The 22,243-nt window shown below is 36.1% G+C and overlaps 1 protein-coding gene across 2 annotated transcripts in view; it reads right to left on the bottom strand.

Moving 5' to 3' along the window:
• Positions 1 to 22,243, bottom strand: part of ALCAM (activated leukocyte cell adhesion molecule) — a 197,591-nt gene that overhangs the window by 19,079 nt on the left and 156,269 nt on the right. The window contains exons 7-14 of one of the 2 annotated variants that reach the window (XM_060010591.1): positions 17,973 to 18,100; positions 16,335 to 16,467; positions 12,052 to 12,164; positions 9,843 to 9,978; positions 9,598 to 9,735; positions 6,959 to 7,087; positions 4,800 to 4,838; positions 4,392 to 4,509 (exon numbers count right to left, since the gene is read on the bottom strand). In XM_060010591.1, the coding sequence (XP_059866574.1) occupies positions 4,392 to 4,509; positions 4,800 to 4,838; positions 6,959 to 7,087; positions 9,598 to 9,735; positions 9,843 to 9,978; positions 12,052 to 12,164; positions 16,335 to 16,467; positions 17,973 to 18,100 (934 nt within the window). The remainder of the gene's footprint in view (positions 1 to 4,391; positions 4,510 to 4,799; positions 4,839 to 6,958; positions 7,088 to 9,597; positions 9,736 to 9,842; positions 9,979 to 12,051; positions 12,165 to 16,334; positions 16,468 to 17,972; positions 18,101 to 22,243) is intronic. The other variant, XM_060010592.1, reaches the window with a different exon arrangement.

The raw sequence follows: 22,243 nt of genomic DNA, 5'->3' as shown, positions 1-22,243 counted from the left end.
GCTTTGATAGAATAATGGGGCATTTTCTTTTCTTCCTTCTTTTGGCTGCCTGCCAAGCTATGGGTAGGGAAGGAAAAAGAAACGAAAACTTGGATTAGCTTGACGTCTAATACAAGGTGAGAGGCCACATCAGCCCTGCACTTGAGAGCACACCCTTCCACCCCTAGCACTATATTAAATGCTAGCAGGCAATCAAAGTCAGAGATGAAGTTTTAATTCCAAAGAAGTCCTGGTGAGGCAGCAAAATATATTTGAAAGTTTATATGGGATATGGAATAAGATATTGCATGTGTTATCGTAGGCAGATTACACTCACTGAGCCTTAGATACTATGAAATATGGTTACCTTATTAAATTTACCTCATTAAAATTTGAGGATTTGAGTAAAAGTACAAAAAGAGAAGAAGATGCTTACATAGTAATAAATGAGGAAAGTCACTCAAAATGTGCTACAAATGGTCCTTCAGCACTATATTTTCAACTTATTCAGCAGGGAGTCTGAATAAGTTCCCTCATGGGAACATATATTTGATTTTAGACAGAGTATTGATTGGAAATAGAATTCAGTTAAAATCAACTTTCTTGCAAGTTCCTGTTCCATATATTAAGAGATACTAATAAGCGTTTTAGAAAGCCTTAATTTAACAGTATTTCTTGAAGTTTGGGGGTTATAGGCAGTCTTCTTTAATCTTTTGCCAATTTAGAACTGTCTTTTTTTTTTTTTCCTAAGACAGTAGAATAGTAAAGCATTATAAAAGGCAAAACTGACAAAAGATATTTGTGATTTTTAGACTTCCGTATTGCCTACATATTGTACAAAAACTTCATGAAAATAGTCATGAGTTCCACAGTTGCAAAAGATAAATCTCTTGGTAAACTTCCAGTATTCACACAATGTGTATTTTGAGGTTACAAATGTCTGGTTAATGCTTACTTCCAGTTTAGTGATAAGAAGGATGGTGGTGGTCAAGGGTCTCTTAAATGCAACCAACCTGGAAATTATGGTTTTAATACAGTTCTGAATAAGTTTGTGGCTACATCATGCTACCTTACATTTTTCCTTTATCTTTGACTCTTAATTTTTCATTAATTCTTGTAATATAAGATATGCAGGAGAGAATTTCGAACTCAAATAGTAACATTCAACTTCCTGCAGATATAAAAACAATGTTCAGAGAACAGGATGGAGAAAAAGGGAGTAAATAATTTAAAAAGTCATTGAATTATCTCTAGGTCTTTAATGTTTCCTATCTCTTAAACAACTAGATATGAACTGGGTTTAGTCAATTAATACCTTTTGCCTGGAACTGTCAGTTAATACCCTACATACACAGGAAATGATTGGAGTCATCCATTCTCACTATCAAAATATCTCAAATTAAAAAAAAAAAATTCCAGTGAGAAGTTATATGAATCAAAACAGCTGAGGAATCATGAACCCTTATTCTGCAATGAATATAACATATCACAGTGTCAAGCACAACTGCTAAGCATATCCTTTCCATATTTAAAATAGATATAAAAATATGTATCTCATATTAATGGAATGGGGAGTGCATGTTATTTGAGTAGCCACTAGGTATGTTAACAAATGTATTCTTAAATTCTACTTGGGTATAAAAGATTGTTTCCCTCATTTCTCTCTCCACTGGCTTTTTAAATTGCCAATGCAAAGAACTAATATAATTGTGGCTCAAAGCTGTTTGCAATAATGGGTGACTCACTAAGATTGTTGATGGTATTATTTTGCAGGATGGTAGACACAAGGGTATATTTCTTTAGGTATCTGTGGAAAAAGTATGGACCATATCTTTATTAAAAATCTCTCATATCCACGTAAAATGGTGATGAATTAAGCTAAGACAGAAATGAAACTCTCATATTGATTTGTAAAGGTGAAGTTATCTAGAAGAAAAAAAAGAGAGTATAGTAGACCCAAAAATAGACTTAGCAATTCTTACCCTGAAGCACTTACTCTGGACACAGGTGTTAACAATAACTCATATAGCAAAAGTGCTTGCTTATCTCAGAGGGCAGTAGAAAGAATAACTAGTTAGAAATGTGAAGCACTTAGAAAATCTGAAAAGTTCTGTAAATTCTTAATAAAAACATTTTGATGCTTGGGGTAAGAATTGAAATTTATTATTTTGATTACCAATAATACTGACACTAGAAAAGTTGGTGCACTTTTCAATTAAATAACAGTTATTTAGACAAATGTTCATGTCAGATGGTAAAATAAGGACTTAATTTAATGAAGTACTTTAAAGGAAATGCATGAAGTCTTAACCCTTAACCTAAAGACACTATGAAGCTAAATGTCCAGTATGTTTTTACCCATGATTTTAATTTTGGGTTACCGTATGGTAATGACAAATGCCATAACCAAAAAAACAAAAAACACACACCCAATTTTTTTCTATTCATAGGACGACAAACAGGGTATGATGAGACATTGGCAATCAGAATAGGATGATTAAGGATGCTGGGGGAGCTCCAAGAACTTAACATTCATTTGAACATAATGTAGAGGACTGCTGTTTATTTTTCAGCTCAATTCCAGGACACAGAGAAATTTTATTTTCATTCTTTTAAGAAATAAAATTACTTTGGAGTGCATCAGAAACCCTAAATAAATAAAACCAAAATACCCTAGAGGCCAAGCTGTTAGATTTGTGAGCACCTCACTGTGGATTATAAAGGTAGGATAAGATTTTGATAGTCAGGGAACACACACAGAAGGAGAATTTCTGTAAGATAGATACCACCTCTGGGCAACTGTTTGCACTTCCTTTCTTTTACGTAGTACAGGCAATCTTCTAAATTTTCCATGGAAATCATGGGCACAAAGCAACATGAAGTGTTTGTAGGTAAAATTTTCGCTGAGAAAAAAACCCACATTTGTTATCAAGTGATAGTGCAGACTGTTCAAGATTGAGGACTGAAGTGCCAAGATTAGAACTGACTGTGCCCTAGTGTGAGTGGACATGTATATCAACTACAACACACAACAGCAATGTGTTTCTGCCTTATGTGACTGAAAAAGAGAAAAAGTAAGGCATAACAAGAGAAAATAAGAACTAGTAATTAAGCACAAAGATTCTAAAATATCAGCTGCCTTAAATCGAATATAATTATCCCTTACAACTGTGTAATCTCAAGCAAGTCATTTAACCATTCTTTGCCTTAGTTTTTTCCAATGTAAAATATGTATAATAAGAGTACCTACTTCAGAGATGGTTTGTGAGAACGAAATATAACTCAGTACATGCTCACATCACGTGACTTTAAAAATTCTGAGCCACTGCCTCCATTTGATGGCAGCTCCATTCAAATATTACTTGACTGACATTTGTATCTTTACAGGGTGAGATCATGGATCTGATTGAGTCTGTTTTTTCTTTTGATTTTCTTTTAAGTTAACTTACCTGAGTTGTTGAAAGGGGTTATATCAAGACATCAAGAAAATATAAAATAAAGTCTAAAGTTGCCACTAGCTATACATATCCCCTTGCAAAATTCGATTTCCTCATTTATTAGATACAGGAGTTTGAAACCCATGTTTGAAACCAGGGGTACACCACATAATCACCAATGGAACTTTTAAAAACTGCAATGCTAGAGTTGCATCTCTGACCAGTTGCATCTGAACCTAGGGTCAGAGCTGGGGCAATGAGGAATACTAGGCATGTGTGTATGTTAAGAATCTTCATTGGTCAACCGGATTTTCATTATAAACCACTGTTAGATGATTTGTGAGGTTGATACCATATGTATTATTTCATGACTCTAATAATCTTTAAACATCCTCTAAATCATTTTTAAAGTAATCTTGGTACTTTGTCTGATCATTGTTTTAAAACTCAAGACAACATAATGATGACTTTTTCCCTGAATTAGATTCTTCTATGGAACAAAGTGACCTAAGTAGAATAGAGAAGTAGTGACAACACGATGGCTCTACCTCACCAACACTTGCACTGCTGGCCAGACCTGTCACTGCAAAGACACCCAGCTGTCCTTGCAGGATGTACTCACCGCTTTTACTTAATCTCCAGCAACCTCAGCCAAACTGTTTAGAATGGCTGACTTCTAGGCACTAAGTGCCTTTTAAAAATCTACCTAAGCATTGAAAAAAAATCAGATAATTGAATTCAGACCACTGACTGAGAAAAATAAGGGGACACAGGTGAAATCACTCCAGGCCATGTCCCCAGTCTTGGTAATATAGTCACAGTGAGCTGAAGACAAAACATGATCAGCCTGATTAGGGGGATATGTCTTTCCTATTATAGAAATTACATGCCCAGCTGAAATGAGCATAATGAACACACTGTATTTTCTCCCAGTGAAAGTCAATGAACAATGAAGATCTTTTTTCTACAACTTACTTTGATTTCTTCATGTACAGCCAATAGACGACACCAGCAACTAGGGCAGCGAGGAGGAGACCAACAACGATTCCCACAATTAGTTTTGCCTGGTCATTCACCTTTTCTTTGTTTTCATCTACAACAAAAAAGAAAAGCCCATGCAATTACAGACAATGCCAAGCATTTGTGAAAATACGTCAATCTAGTTATTATTTCTTATTAAAAATGACTGAGGCTCACTACTAAGAGTAACATGCAAACTTGTGCTTTTAAAGGATTAAAATTTTAGCACTCTTACTCTCTTGTCTCATTTGCTATTTTAATTCAAGTCAAAATTGTGACAGCTAAGAAAATTACTTATACAATGACACTTCATAAATCTTGAGCGGATAGTCAAGGAAGAAGAGTCGGCAGCATAGTACCTACCACTTATCTCGTCTGCCTCATCGTGTTCTGGAATACTTACTGAAATGAAAAATGTTAATATGAAATTAAAAACAAAATTTGTTGATATATGAAAGTCACCTTTACCATTATAGTATGATGTAAAAATACTCAAAGATAAAATATCTATTCTACAGCTAAGGGTAGAAAAAAATTTACACTTAATAGAGTGTGAACTTCCCTACCAAGAAATTCATCTTGTTTTAAAGAAAGGAGAGTAGTTAAAACTGCAAAGGTATTAATCTACCACAGATAACTTCACAACTGACAAGCTATAGTATTGATCTGAAATCCATATTAATTTCCCCACTATCTATTACCTTTTAATAGGACTTCTTTTTTAAGAGAAACAAGTTGCAGTGTATGAAATCTTCAATGTAGTGTTTCTCAACTTTTTTCCAATTTTCTGACCTCAATGGAGGAGAATTCATTTTCATCCTCTAGTGTCAGGGATTTGCCACTAGAGACATTCTCAGAGTGGTAGGGGTGGAGGTTAAAACTGGGGACGTGGGCTTCCCTGGTGGCGCAGTGGTTGAGAGTCTGCCTGCCGATGCAGGGGACGCGGGTTCGTGCCCCGGTCTGGGAGGATCCCACATGCCGCGGAGCGGCTGGGCCCGTGAGCCATGGCCGCTGAGCCTGCGCGTCCGGAGTCTGTGCTCCGCAACGGGAGAGGCCACAACAGTGAGAGGCCCGCGTACCGCAAAAAAAAAAAAAAAAAAAAAAACCACATCAAAACAAAACTGGGGACGTCTCAGAGGTGAAGGGGCAATGTATGCTGATGCTTGTAAAAGCCCTCCAAGTGACTCTGATAGTGCCGTGCTCCTGGCCCATGTTAAGGATTGTCACTGTGGTGGATTATCATCTAATATTAGACTAAATAAATATTCTTCTATGCACATGGGCTTGCATCAGAACTTCCAGTGATGTTTGTTAAAATGCAGATTCCTAGACCCCTCCTCATACATACTATATTGGAATTTCTCGGTGCTCAGTGAACTTGAAAATGACGGTATTAGATGTTGATCAAACCACTGCAAGGTCTAGAAAACCACTATTCGATGGGTTAGAATAAAAAGAGAGACTTGTGTTCAGGAAGAAAGGATAAGTTCTCTTTTTAGGTAGGACAAATCAATACTCACTGAATTGAATTCAGAGAAGTCAGTACTCCTATTTTAGAGTTATGTTCGTTTGGTTCTTTTCTCCTGTCAATCCAAAAGGCTTTTAAATTCCAGTCATATTCTGTTAAGGACCATTATCTTTAGATAATTATTTTCTCCTAGCTCCAGCTAATTCCTATCTAGTATATCTTTATCCTGCTAATGTCACATACAGGATTCCAACTGACTGAAGAATGAAGGTTTGGAGGGTCAGTTAGCATCTTGTCCAGAACTGAGCCTCATTGTAAGCCAGCCCTGATTTAAGACTGACATGACAAAAAAAAGAATTACAGAATTGAAGATGAGAGATAATTTCAAATTAAATAAAGAAGCTGCTACTGGTATGTTTCCATTACTTGATTTCAACAATGACAGATTTTTTTGTCACCTTCTCTGAGATAATCTCATTTGTTTGTTTTTGTAACCTATGATTCAAATATGATATTCAAAAGCATCAATTTTTGAAACTAGATTTCAGGAATTCTGGTATCAGTTTTACTACCAACTTGCTGAACGACTTTAAGCATGTGGCATCCCTGTGCAAAATAAGAATAGGATAAATACTACAAAGAATTGAAATGCAAAATAAGAGATTAAGGGGAATTAAAAAATTACCAAAATTAAAATTGTTACAGAAATGTTTTCAGATAATCTTTGAATTATCTGTACTCTGAACACAAAACATGGATTAAGTAAGAGCAACTTAGTCCTTATCCTCTGTTGATCTTGGAAATATTCCTGTACAAGATAAAGTCTCTGAGCCATAAAACATGAAATGATTTAACTGTCAAGACAAGGATTGTACAAGAATGGATACCAGGAAAAAAGAAAAAAGAAGAACCTTATGATGATGATACCAAATGCAAAATAAATAAATAAAACTTACCATAATGCAGCACAGGAAGATGGAATTGAAGATTTTAAACTAATGAAGAATAACTTCAAATTTTCTTACATTTTTAATGCCAGAAATGAAATACTCACTAGCAGAGACATTCAAGGAGTTTACTGTTCTCTCCAGCTGGTTTTCTGCTGTGCAAGTTAATGTAACATTCTCTTCAGGGGAAATGATAATTTTACTATAATACCTGCCATTGATATAAGGAGATTCCTCTGTCTGGAAAAAGAAAAGGAAAATGGATTTAGAAATGGAAATGAATTAAAAACATGAGAAAGAGTAATATTGAATGAAATGGGATAGGTGTGGTGTTCTGTCGTGTTATCTGGTGTTCAAGGGTACATGTAAGGTCATAGATAAGACCAGTTTAGGTTTATAACCACAGCATGGAGGAAAAAGAGTAGTGAATCCATACCTGGATTTCTGTTTATGCTTCTATTATTAATTCTAATAATTAAATCAATTAAACTCTTCTTTTTCAATAGATGCTCAGGTTAGTCATTATTTTGACATGATAGTACCTGTCTCAAAATAATTAGTTAGAGATTAACTCATCACCAATTTTCTCCTAATAAACATGAATTTAATTCTATTTGTAAACTATGTCATTGTTCTTCACTACAGGGGTGAATCCCTTTATCTTAAGCCATGATATCTAAGTGCATATGTATGTATGGTTTTCTCATGGGAAAAAGACTATTTTTTTCCTCAATTTTCTTGAGCTAAATACAGAGGATAGGTTATTTTTTCAGTGACTGGTAAGTTCATTTGGTTTTTGTGAGGTATTAATGAGGATCATCACTGCCATTTAATTCCTTCAAACATAAGAGAAAATTCACTTTAATCTCTTCCCCAGGACATGACTCCTAAGTCCAACTCCACTAAAGCAAGCATGTACTTGTATTCTTTTCTGAGGCATATTATACACACCACATCCTGTATTGTTCTCAATGTGCTTTCTCCTCAACTACATCTTAAAGGCCTTGAGGACAGGAGAGAGCTTCATGCTTAGAGACATCATGGAGCCCCTGGGGTAGGGGTGGGGCACAAGTAACAGTAGTTGTAAAATAATAGATTCACCATGTGATTGAGGAGGGAACAAATAAAAAATTATGGATGTATCAGCACAAACCTAGGACAAGAAAAATAACATATCACCTAGTGGGCCAGAATCAGTCCTTCTTGACAATGAAGAATGGCATTATTATTTTTATCCTCATAGTAAGTTCACCTGCTTCTTTTCCATTTCCCACTAGTATTTTTCACATAACTCTCACTGAGTCTTTGTTTTTATTATGTTTATCTCTACAATACATTTGCTTATTTCTAGGATGGCCTTTTAAACCTTTGTATCTTTTTATTCATCAAATATTTACTAGATGCTTATTTTTCTATTTTCTTTGTTTGCATTACCCAGTACCAAAAGTTATTTTTGCTGTAATTATTACTAAATTGAACTACAAAGAAAAAAGAATAGAAAAGAAACAGTCATTTTTTTATGCCAAAAAATAGATGTGTACATTGTCAGCGATTCAGGTCTTTTTTCTGAAATCAAGAGCCTTTTTGTCCTCCTCAGGCATGTTCTCTTGCTTGTGTGTCCGCATCGCACTTAACCAAATCAGGAGGCATTTGCTTGTATCCACTCCTTTAGGGACCTTCCATACTTGAGCTATGCAAACTTATATCCATCACCCATAGGTGAAAGAGCCAAAATTCACCTTGCTCTGCAAAACTACATTGCATAAGCTGGACCAGCAGCCCAACTTCCCCAGACAGAGAAAGAATGGACATTTTAACTTTATATTGAAACTCTGGTTTATGCATGCCTTCTCAGATTTCAACTGGGTCTGAAGCTGGGAAGAAGGCAGCACAGAAGATTCAAACAATCAAATGGCACATCTGGGTATTCCTGAAGAGTCTTTAGGTGGCTGCACTGTGAAGACGGACATGAAGACTGTCTTAGAGAAAATGGAATTAACAAGTATGTCAGTAACTCAAGCTGACTGGCAATTTAATGGAATTACAGCTCTGAACTGTTAGTGATAGACCATATTCTCATCTTTGTGTGTGTGTGTGTGTGTGTGTGTGTGTCAAAGAAAATTAATGGTAGTGTTCATAAGTTCTTAGCCCTTTACTACTACCAACTAAAATGGTGTGACAAAGGTACAAATATTACTGTTTATTTTATGAATACTTTATGAATATTTTTGTTCAGCAGGAACCAACCTAGACACTATATATTTAGCTAGCCTTACTCTGGCCCTGGCACACGCAAATCAGACCATATGTTCACAGTATACTATGTTCTTCACCACAACCCAGGGCCCAGTTTCAAGAAGAAATAACACTTAATGTGCATAAGTAAGCAAAGTATAAGTGAGGCCACTTATACTCAGATGTGGAAGTTCATGACGCAGGAAAGCATATACCTTACTGCTTTAATCACCCAAGTTTCAGGAATTAATGATCATGGAACAACACTTAATATATTTCCTTTTAAAAACAGATATTGACCACAACAAAATGATTCTTCCATTCTCCATGGCCCTATGAATTTAAATTTCTCTTTGAGTTATGGTCTTCCTTTGGGAAAATTAAGAAGTTAGCAAAAGCTTCTGAAAATATACTGCAAATTTCATGTTGATAACAAGCTAGCCTACAGTTTAGGTACCTAAATAAAACCCCACATCGGACCAAGTTCAACACATAACAAGAAGACAAATACTTGCTTGGTTTATGACGCTTCCACTGCCAGTAATTGTCCACTGTATAGCTGGCTTCGGAAAACCTTCCACATGGCAGATTATTGTTTTAGACAGTCCACTGGGATCAGTTTTCTTTGTCATTTTGATTTGAGGTTTTCCTAAAATGTCATTACACTTAAAATAAGATGTTGAACTGAGATCATAAAAGAAAGAGATATTAAATTCTCAAAGAAAAATTTAAATTGGTGCTCATGTATTTTATTACCTTCTACAATCAGAGTCAATGACTCTCTTTTCTTTAATCCTTCAACCTCTTGCAGAGCAGTCTCACAGACATAGTTTCCAGCATCTTGATAATGGAGACTAGAAAATGATGGGCTAGATCGAAGCCTGATGTTATCCTGATTAAATAAAAAGTTAATTATGTTACATGGCACAATTATAACTCTCCATGTATTTATTACATAATAATGAAGCCCAAAATTATACTTCTGGGTCTAAAGAAAATGAAAGCTTCTTTTTTTAACTTCAAATTCTTTCAAAAATAGATTTCCTTTTTCCTCTGTACTTTTAGAGTTAGACATATCAGAGTTTTACGTCAGACTCTTCCATTTACTGAATTTATAATTTGGAACAAGTTCATAAACTTCTTGGTTTCCTTATTTGTAAAATGGGGTAGTAATCTTACCATATTGAATTGTTATGAGGACTTAATTATATGCATAATATAATGTGTTTACATTCAGGAGAATTCTCAGTTGATAGTAGCTACTCCTTATAGTAAATGTAGATGAATTTGAATTGACAGATATCGGAGACTTGTGCTACATAATCAATGATGGATATAAATACCTGAAAGTCATTTTATAGGAGACAGTTTTCAAGACAGGGGATCCATTACACACCCATGGCAATTATGACAAAAATGATTTTTAAAGAAACCTTTAATAACAGATTACTATCCTAATTCCTATGAACAAAGGAAATGCAACATTTAATTTTGAAAATCATTTTATAGACAGAAAATAATGCTATTTACCAGAAATTGAAATGCTCCTAAGAAGACAACTAAACACAATCTTAAGATTATGTGGTATTTGTTCACTACGAATTTTTTTCCATTTCCATCAACTAACCAATGGCCAGGCAATATTGATCGGCACTACTGACATGAGGTATTTAATCAACAGCAGTGACTGCAGCTGATGTGGAAACTGGTTTAGCCAAGTAAACTTAGTTCCTCCAGTCCTGTATTAAGACACACTATGAGTGTTCATATGCCTAGAACTTGTCTAGCCCTTTGACCATTAACTACTACAAATACCTCATGTTAAATATGCATTTTAACTATCTGAGTAAATAAGAAGTTGTGATGAGGTTGTGTTTAAAAGAAAGTGAAATAAGATACTGAGCTTTAAGAGTAAGATAACAAGTAACAGAGGATCCAGCATGAAAAGAGATAAGAAAGCAATAGAAAATAATTAACATTTTCATCAAGAAGAAACTCTAGCAATAAATTTCCCACAATTTTTTTACAAAGATAATTCTTGCCAGCCCCTATTTTAAGTGGTTTGTATGTGTTTTGTCAACACATCACTGGTTAAGTGCTTCTGTTATATGCCATGTTCTAGTAATAAATGGACTGGGTGTTCAGATACACTAGCCAAGGATTCGAGTGGAGGGAACATAGTTACAACCTTTCCCTTTGGTGATAACCTTGTCTTAAATCACCAATTACCAATTCTACTTTCTCACTCTAAAAAGATAATAGCAATGTTTGGGTCCCCAGGTAATGGCCTACATTTCAGACAATTACAAGAATATAAGTACTTAGGAAATACAGACAAAGCTCCTAGTATGTTCCAGGTGTTCTACTATGGCCCAGGGGTGAAAAGAGATCTCTGCCTTCAAGGAGCTACTAATTCATGGAACCCACATTCAGACACTTAAGGTCAGTTTCAGCAGAAAGGCAGAAGGTTATGTGACTAGAGTGCAGTATTTATGCTGGGTAAGGCCTGAGCTCGTCTCCACTCTGTCACCTGTGGCTCTCTGATTTCTCCTGCATCAACTTCTTTTGAATAATGTGGGGAAATAATCATTTTCCTACATATTTCACATGGTTGTTGTAAACACACTGTTTATAATGTTGTGGATTAAAACACATTGGAAGTTGTTAATCCCTAAAGTATATAACTGTATATGTGTGTGTAACCATGTGCATGTGTGTATGTGTATAATTACTCAGTAGATACACATAATTAAATTAATGTCCCAAACTAAGTTTCAGAGAATCAATTATGGATGCCATAGTGATGCTGAGTACCTCTAAAACAGTTTATTGTGGTATGATTTGTATTATATAGAGAGAAACAGAGTATGAGTGTGGGTGTATAAACATATTGTATAAATATATAAGAGAAGCCTAAAAAGAAATCAGTTCAAACAGTGGAATATTACCAAGGAATATTACTTACTTTCATCCATACCACAGTTGCGTTCCTACTAGCAGATATTGTGCATGACACAGGCAGAGCATCGCCAATCTGCTTGGTCACTTCCCCACTTGGGTTTAAGGACAAATCCAAATCTGTGAAGCAGAAAATATGCTTGAAATGCAACTCCAGAAAGAGAGTCAAAATATTTTTTGAGAAAAAAATAGATGAAAGAAAAAAAAATCCTTCTAACTGCACTTGAAATTCAGAAGTGATTTATGTGACTGAAATAACTGAACTGTAGCATAATCAGTCTAGCTTTTCAAGCCAGCTTTGAGATCAGTTTGGACAAGTGAATGGTCAATCTAATTGATTATGCATTTATTTGCAGTTAACATGATTGATGTTTTGACTGCATGTAAGTGTTCACCTGGGGCCTATCACCTTTAGAAAAAAATTCTTAAATCACTTCTGGAAGAAAATAAAGAAAGATGATGACTAAGTAAATATTATAAAAAGAGCTGATAAGGCACACCATGGGAAAATCAAGTATATTTAGACAGCAGGTGATAAACTAAAAAACCATTAGGTGTCTACGTGTTTCTTCAGAGAGAATTGACTATAATGGTTAGATATTTTTCAAAAATGCTATCCCGTTTCTCATGCAGTTGAAATATTAAATAAGATTTATTATTAGGTACACTGTCAGCAGATACCATTTTTTAAAAACAGAGTATAAATACATCTAAGGAAGTAAAATCTTTCAGATGGAAAGTAATTTCTATAAAAATCTTACTGTCATAGTATGATCTGTATGAGGAAAATCCAGTTCAATAGAACATTTATTGTACAACTACTATGTTCCAAGCACTGACAGGAGATACTGAGATGAATAATGAGCTTACAATTTACAATTTGAGGTAGAGGTAATACGCACTCAACTCTGTGATGACACTACACGGCAGCATGAAATCAGCACCTAGTGGCAAACGTGCTATAGATTAGGAGCTCAAGAAATATTTGCTGAAAAACTAGAGTAAGGGCTACAGACAGAGGTACAAGCGAAGACTTATGGGAGTGTGGAGAACAGAACCAACTTGGCTTTCAAAGCAGTAATAAAGGCATTGCATGGAGGCAGTATCTGTTTGTGGCCCCTGATGGTTGAGAAGGGCTTTCATAAGCAGAGATGTTGGGAAAACTTCTGCCACATAAGCAAAGGCAAAGAGGTGAGAGAGCTTGGCAGATTTCACAGTGGTGAGTAAACTGGTATGAATGGTTATAACACATGGAAGGTAAACCTATACAAGTAATTAAGGCCAGACTAAGGACTGTGCTTGCCATGCTAAGAGTTGGGACTTTATCCTATGGCAGTGGGATTTGCTATTGCATCCTGTGCTTCTCCTTGGTTTTACATGTTATAATTGTAATTTATTGACTCTTTACAGCATTATTTTTAACACTTGTTTCGCCTGCTAGGCTGTAAGCATCTTTGGGATAGGGACCATGACTTGAGTTGTCACTGTGTATCTACAGTGTCTGCCACATTGGCCCTCAAAAACTATTGTTGAATGAATGAAGGGAAGAAGCATGTTTCTCATTAATAATAAAATAGGCATTATCACATAGAAAAGTGGAGTTTCCTCAGAATATTTGGTTGAGTTATATTTAGATGAAAATTCAATTCAGGGCAAGTTAAAGCTTTTCTTAGCTGGACAGTTAACTTGCCAGTGAGAAAATAAAAGAAGTGATTTTAAAGGATAATGATGGACTTTGAAAGCTTAGATGAAGAATCTATATGTGCGTGAATTGGCAGAGGACTAGTAAATGCTTCATCAGCAACTATAGATCTGTGGGCTAAAAGCCTGATGAGAGGTCTGTTCTGCTAATATGTGCAAGTACTGGTTGGTGCTTCTCTATCTGCTCCCTTTAGTCATCTATGGAAAGGAAACAAATCTTTTTTGAAAGCAAACACTTTAGAATAAATGGGCAAAAATAAGATTTTTATGTTTTCATTTCATGTAATTTAGAGTAAAATCTTGATTTACTTGCAATGCTATTTTAGCTTTTTCTTTTTAATAGATTTTATTGGAGTATAATTGCTTCACGATACTGTGCTAGTTTCTGCTGTACAACAACGTGAATCAGCCATATAAATACATATATTCCCATATCCCCTCCCTCTTGCGTCTCCCTCCCACTCTCCCTATCCCACCCCTCTAGGTCATCGCAAAACACCGAGCTGATCTCCCTGTGCTATGCTGCTGCTTCCCACTAGCTATCTATTTTACACTTGGTAGTGTATATATGTTGATGCTACTCTCACTTCGCCCCAGCTTCCCATGTCCTACCCCTCCCACATTCCTTGTCCTCAAGTCCATTTTCTATGTCTACGTCTTTATTCCTGCCCTGCCACTAGGTTCATCAGTACTATTTTTTTTTTTTAGCTTCCATATATATATGTTAGCATATGGTATTTTAGCTTTTCAGAGCAACATAGGCCTTACAGCCCAGTGTTAAAGCCTACTTTCCAAAACCAAAATGTATTTAAATCCAATTAAATGCACTGAAATTCAATTAAACTGTTACATGCTTTTGTTTACTTTCTTTTTAATCACACCTAATCATTGAGGTATTGTGTAGCTGCAGCACAGCCTTTTGCCTAAACCTTCTGCCATCTATCCTTCTCTGCCTGATATACAGGTGATATAAATGAGAGTTCTCTTTCTTTAGCATCCTGAGTAGCTAGCATCTCTTAAACATAATCAGGGAGCTTCCCCGGTGGAGCAGTGGTTGAGAGTCCGCCTGCCGATGCAGGGGGCGTGGGTTCGTGCCCCAGTCGGGGAAGATCCCACATGCCGCGGAGCGGCTGGGCCCGTGAGCCACAGCCGGTGAGCCTGCGCGCCGGAGCCTGCGCTCCGTAACGGGAGAGGCCACAACAGTGAGAGGCCCGCGTACCTCAAAAAAAAAAAAAAAAAAAACCAAAAAAAACACAAGCAGATTGTACCATCACTAAGCACTGGAGATTATTGGTTATTGGCCCAAAGATTTCATGAACAATGATATCAGAAAGTTATTCCACAGGCAATTTTATCTGCTGGTTATATTCCCTCACTTCACTTCTTTTCCCCTATGGAACAAACTGGATAAATGTCCTCAGAGAAGAAGTAGCACAGTTGTTATCCTGACAGGTCACTGTTTTCTCTCTAACTAGCCCCTGATGGCAGACACACTCAGATATGTTCAACATGAAAATGGAGCAAACAGAGAAGTAGCTTAGCTGTGAATATTTCTTAACAGTTCACTGTAACCACAGGGCTCCCCAGGGTGTGCTCCCAACATCAGACACTCAAAAGCAAACATCTGGTTACTCTATTCCACGATGTACCTCCTTCAAACTACTAGCTCCTATCCTACGTGTTTTCCAAGTGTTATGGGTAGAGTAATAGATTTAGAACCATTTCCTCAGAACAGTTTCTAATATCTCTTTCAATTTTGAAACAAAGAAAACTCTCATATTCAATGGGATTGTAGTGGATCATGTCTAGAGAAACCTTACTGTAATGGATCATGTCTAGAGGTGCTGTTGGGTGCAAAGGACTTATTAGAAAATTTGGCTTATATTTCCAAGCAAGACTGACATTTGCCCAAAGCACTCTGTGTATTCTAGTGTCACCAGGGAGCAGTTCAAATTAGTTTCCCATTTCTACAATGCATAGGGTACATCAATAATACAGACTGTCAGGAATTACAAAATGAAGAACTCAAGTGAAGTACCTGTTTTCTATGCATATTTATTTTTTTCTATCTACTGGATTAAATATAACTTTTGGAGTATCTGAAGTGTAAAAGTGGGTTAAAAGTTCTGGGTGATTTCGAAGTGGTCCTGTTTCTAGAAAATTTCTGTTGCTTGGGCTTGGGTGTTAAGAGTACTCTGTAATTTAAAAAAGATACTTAACCTACACTTTTCTTGGCCAAATGCAAATCTTGTAAACTTCGAGAATATCCAAATATTTTCTTAAGATATAAAATAATTTATTTCTTTAAGATGCATGTGAATATTTTATTAATACCACAAACTGAAGACATTTAGAAAGAAGGTGGAGGTTTATCACTGCCAAAAGTTGCAATTATTAGATCCATTCAAGATTTCAATACTGTAGGGCAAATCTGGACCAAAGTTGGGTTCACACTGATGCTCTTTAGTAAGTCTATTGAAACCACATTATTTAAGAAAAATATAGCTGCAATTTATTTGAAGAGATAGCAAAGTTAGACTATGAGAGGCCTTTAAAGTGAAGCTGGTAATGAAGAATACGGTGACTTACAGTGAACTGTGATGGCTGTTGAAGCAATCATGCTTTTTTTGTCTATCAGGGAGCATTTATAGTCTCCTGTTGCATTGCGCCTCACATCTGCCAATGTGTAAGTATTTGAACTTCGTATTCCTTCGGGCTGTCCCTTTTGATAGAGGCAAAATGTCAGATGATTACACTTGGTAGCTACAATAAGAACAGTTATATTTCTTGATTAAAATGACATTTTCTCAGATAAGAAAAAAAAAGGAATGTATTTCTTCGATTGGACAAATGAGAGTAGAGTTTGTATTATCTGAATTCTGGAAAAATAATTGGTAATTTGGTTCTAAGGAAATTGAGAAGCTAATTTACATTGTATTGATGACATCTATTTTATTGACAGCATGGCTTGTGTTTGTTAAGGCAGATTTTAAAAAAATGTCTAATATTTTATTTTTACATTTATCCCTTGCTTAATCTGACAAAAAGATTTGAGGCAGCTTAAAAGAAAACATAACATATAATCCAAATTAGGAAGGAAGGAAGGGAGGGAGGGAGGGAGGGAGGAAGGAAGAAGGGGAGGGAGGAAGAAAGAAAGAGAGGGGGAAAAGAAATTTTAAAAAGAGAAAAGACAAAGAAAAGAATTAATAACTAAGAATTTAAAAAATATATAGATGAATTAGGAGGATATAGTAACAAAAAAGATAATTGTTGTTAAAACTAAGACACAAATTTGGCTCTGTCATCCCTAAAAACTCAAGGTAGAAACATAATTAGTTTCAATTTTTCATTTGTGCTTTAGACAAAAACAATATGTCAGTTTATTAAGATAAACAGAATTTTCTGTCAACATTTAAGTAGAAAGGAAATCACTTATACTTGTCTTCTGAGTAATATAGTGGATGATACTCTTAAACATTACTGAGCAATGCAGTGGGTGACATTTGTGAACAGATCCCTGCAGTAAATGCAGTACAGAGTTGTATATGGCTTCTCCCAGTGGAAGGTTATGTCAAACGCCAACTTGGGAAGGCTGTGGGAGAGCCAGCAAGTGTCCTCAGACAGAGCTCTCTCCTAGTCTGGCTCCATAGCATCTAGAACACATCCAAATTATCCTCTAGACATCATTTCTTTCAGCTGTGATACTGATAAAAGTTGAGAAAATGGCTGTTTAAGACCACATACAATGGCAAGATACAGCCCATTGCTTTATTCTATCAAGCTAGATATAATGTGCAATAGAAGTGTCCCTATATCAGAAATTCAGGGATGTGTTCATGAATGCACTGTGTATAGATTTAGAATCCACATCAGACCATTTGCTGTCATCATTCTTCATTTTATATTTGTTTGCTTCTGAAGAGCAGATTCTTATAGTTTATTTGGATAATGAGACCTTGAGTTTCTACCATTACAGTTTCCTATGATCAGATTTTTTCCTCTTTGCCCCTGATTTCCCTTAACAGTGAATTAAAAAAAGGCAAGAGCACTGGCAGATGCCAAAAAAACTTTTAAAGGACATTCCACAGGTGTCCCTTGACTCCAAGAATAACATCCTTTCCTCACTCACGCTGCCCAAGAATATACAATTCTTAATGTCAGCCAGCTGCCAAACAACAGGACAGAATGATGGTGGTCTCACTCAAGTAATAATTCTGAAGCACTTACTGGTAAGTAAAACAAAAACTCCTCAGGAGGAGGGTTACCATTTCCCAAGCATTTAAGAGTGATGTTGTCCCCTTCTTTGATGGCATTTTTTGATGGAAGCACTTGTATTGTCACCTGCTCTGTAGGATCTGCAAGAGTCACAGACACAAGTTAACCATTTCATCAAGTACCAAATTACTCAGTACACACAATGAAAATGACTAAATTATACACAATTTTCTCAAGAAGCTAGTAATGGTAATTGCTTAAATGTATCTTTTTATAGAAGGATTGAAGTTAATAGCTACTTGACAAGTACTAATCTTGGTTAGAGCAAACTACAAAGAGACCCTGTTACATAAAAATCAATTTCTTCTCAGCAAAATGTCTTTACCTGAGGTAGGAATGACCATAATTATTTTATGTGTAAAAGACCAGTAGGAACAATCTCACTGTATAATCTCATTATAAGGACACATAACTATATTATATGTATCTTACAGTTTGGAAAGACTGGAACAGCTAGCAAAGGAGCTAAAACTATTAGCCCCTCCCCCACACTTATTACACAATAATACCTTATATTAAATAAAAAGGGACATGAGCCAAACAATACCAGCAAGATTTTTGGCATGCCGGAGAGTAGATCTGCTTTCAAAAAGATAAATCCATGAACTGAGGGAGACCCTTAACACAATCAACAGAACTGTGAATGTATTGTAATTTTTTTCTGTTCATTGGAGCCAAGATGCAACTTTCATTCCATTTCGGTCATTTTTATGGTGAAAATAGGGCTAAAGCGTATTCTTTAGTTGAAGCTACTGCTCAACAGTAGAATGCTAAAGAAATTAAAAGCTGAATACACAGTGGACCATATCCAGCTAATAGGAAAGAAAAGGAGGTGGTGTTGGCAGTTATAAATGACCCACTTTCTAATGTATCCACTTGTTATGTAGCTGATGATACAATGAACAATGAATTTTGAAATCATATAATGCAAAGGTTTATTTTAGAGAACCTCTTCCACAAGGCTTAATAACTACTGAGGCACGTGTCTATATTTCCAAACCGGCAGCACCAGAAATTATCTATGAAGACTTATTTTGCTATTAGCTAATAAAGTGAGACGAATAAGTGGTAGATTTTGAGGCTTTTTTCTATCTCTTGCAGTCATTTACTTACCTTTCTAAGATTAAAGTGCAGGAAAAACAACCTAGAAGGATTGTTATGGATTGCTTCTCTGACTTTTTCCCATGCTTGGGCATCTCTGAATATTTGCCCAGAATGTTCTGAGACTAATCAAAGATTGGTTTAATATACTTGTTCATTTTTCTGAATTTGCCTGAGGTAGTTCCCTGACCAGCAGTTCTCAGTTAAGTCAGAAAGTAAATAAAGTTTGTCCTCCACTGGCCTTCCATTTCTAGGCCTCCCTCACTCATTTTCATGGCCCTTCTCTGACTAGCTTGGTCTGTAGCACATCACTGCAGCACATCTCTGACCAAAGCTGATGCCAGAACAGCTAGGAATCATAATCGGTCTGACTTCATGCTTTATTTTAAAACCCCCCTTCTCTGTGTCCCCTTTGCAATAGGCTCTGCTCTGTACTAGAGAGTTGAAGAACTACACTGAGATCAGAGGTTAATGTAACACATTTGAGTTTTAACAGTAGCCTTCTGGTTGCCCACTATTTTTGTTGCGTCCAACAAAATTAAAGATCTCTTGCTCTCCCTTTGACTTTCAGTTTGACTCTATTAGTGAATCATCAGTCTGCCAGTTACTCTGGCTTTCTCCTTTGCCCTCTCTTATCCACTCAATCACCCATTCTTAATGATTAATCCTTATATTTTGCATCTGAGTCTCCCCTTCTATTCCCACACTTCTCTAGCACAGGCTCTAACTAATCTACACCTGAAACATTGCCTCCAAACTTCACTTGGTCCTTCCCTGTGAGCCTTTCTCTTTTCTACATCTTTATATATATATTTTTTCCTCTAAATAAGTTTTTGAAGTAGTGCTTTGAATATTACAATGATATTTAAAATTCTTCACGCATTCCCAATATGTAAAAATTGAAATAAAAATGTCTTAAACTGGTATCCACAATTGCCTTGAACTTAGTTCAGGTAAGACTCTTATATCTCACTACTCCATAAATACCCCTACGTAATGATCAAAAGAATCTACTCAATTTTTCTTTCTCCCTTCTCCCCATTTATCCTCTGTCCACTCATTTATTCACTCATTTGGGTAATATTTGTTTTGTGCAGGCACTAAGTGCAAGAGTTACAAAGTCAAAAACAGCAATTCCCTGCCCTCAGTGAACTTTCAGTTTATTTATGATGACACCAAACTTATCAATTAAGACTATAACAACACAAAAACTGCCTAAGATGCATAAGCATAGTAATCACTGGTAGCTTACAGATCCGCCAGACTGGGAAGCTTCCTGTAGGAATTGACCCTGGAGCTGGGTTTTGAAGAATAAGGAGGTGTTTGCTGGATAACAAAGGTAAGATAGTGACAGCATATGGATAGGAATGTACATAGTATTCTACAGGAGGAATCCTGAAAATAGAACAGACTACAGAAAGTAGTTAAATGATGAAGGTTGAGACATGTCAGGACCATGGCTATAGGGGACTCAAGGCATTCTGAAATTGGGAGTTTAAAGATTAACCTGAGAGATCTGGGGAGTCGCTGAAGAGTTTTAACCACAGTAGTGACATGTTCACATTTGTGTTTTAGAAAGATATTTCTGGCAGGAGCTTGCAGGGCAGTTTGGCGTGAACAGACAGGAATACTATTTTAGAAGTTGTTACAAAAATACCAGCAATGAGGAATAGTGGCATAATCCTAGGCAGTGTCAGAAGGCAGAATCAGACACATACAAAGATGAAAGAGCTAGATTCTATAAAACTTCTGACTGGATTCTATAAAAATTACTGACTGGATAGGGTAAAGGAGTGGACCAGCGCGTCTTTCTCAGGCTTCCTCAAGATGAACTGATCAAATTTCTTTTTCTTGAATGTACTCTTCTGTACTTTCCATTTAGCTCCTCCTTCACTTCTCTAAAGTCACCCTAGAGCAGTGGCTCTCCAGCTGTGGTCCTCAGATGATTAGCATTAGCATCACCAAGGAACTTGTTAGAAATGCACAGTATTGGGCCTCTCTCCACAACTACTGGATGAGGAGATATAAAGCCAGGTCCTGTAACTTGTTTACTAACAAGTCCTCCACGTGATTCTGATGCATATCCTGAAGTTTTGGAATCACTGTCCTTGGGCACCTGAGCTTTCAGGACTGTCTACTAAGTCCCTGTGGCACTTACCACTTGCAACTTTGCATTGACAATTTCCTTCTGATGTACATGTCTTACTTACCTATTGGAATAGTAAACCCCTTGAATGTCAGCACTATATATTAAACACTTTTGGGTCTTTGCCATGAAGCCCAGCACTGCATACATTGTGTCTTCTCAAAAGCTGTGCCCAGTGCTCCCCACACAGCCAGCCACAGTAAAATCATTTCCTTCTTCCTCATCCAAGGACTTTTCTGCTCATCTATCTGCCCATGCCTGACACTCACATACATTTCTGTTCTTTCTTAAGCCAATTTCCCAATCCTTTTCACTCATCTTGCTGTTCTTTCCTATCTTGTACTCCTGTACTTACACCAAGATAGTTTATTTCCAACTGAACATCTTTGAACAGAGTTCTGCTTCCACATACAGAAATAATAGTTTGATTTTAGATAAGCTGTACACGATGAAATCCTTTCAATCCTTGCTTTTAAATCAAGTTGAAATTTATTTACAAAGTTTAAGGCAAAACAACCCATTACGGTTAGGGCACGTGGAACTTCAGTTCTGTTCTTCTATAAGGTTCTGCACTTCATGGACCCAAAATAAAAATGTAGCTGAGATAAAACTCTTTGAAGGTTCAGTGGGCATTTCTACCCTTTCTCTCAAATAGACGTAGAAGTACTAGGTTATTCTACAACATAAGGCAGTATTATGAGAATTTCTGATTCACTAATAAGTAATAACAAAGTTTCCTTGCATCTTTCCCCAAAATATATCTCTAGCCTATGCTTATGAAGTAATAATGATTATATAGTAATAATGATGATAGTATTTAATAATGAGCATTTAATGTGCTATATATTGTGCTATTTTAGATTTTTGATTTTACTTAATCTCCATAATAACACCATGAGTTAAGTATTACATTAATATTTTTCCTATTTCAAAATAGGAAAACTGAGACCTAGAGTAGTTAAGCTTCTTTTCTAGA

The sequence above is a fragment of the Delphinus delphis genome, chromosome 4 (assembly GCF_949987515.2).
Source record: "Delphinus delphis chromosome 4, mDelDel1.2, whole genome shotgun sequence".
Taxonomy (NCBI): domain Eukaryota; kingdom Metazoa; phylum Chordata; class Mammalia; order Artiodactyla; family Delphinidae; genus Delphinus; species Delphinus delphis.
This window is presented reverse-complemented; position numbering and strand designations above follow the sequence as displayed.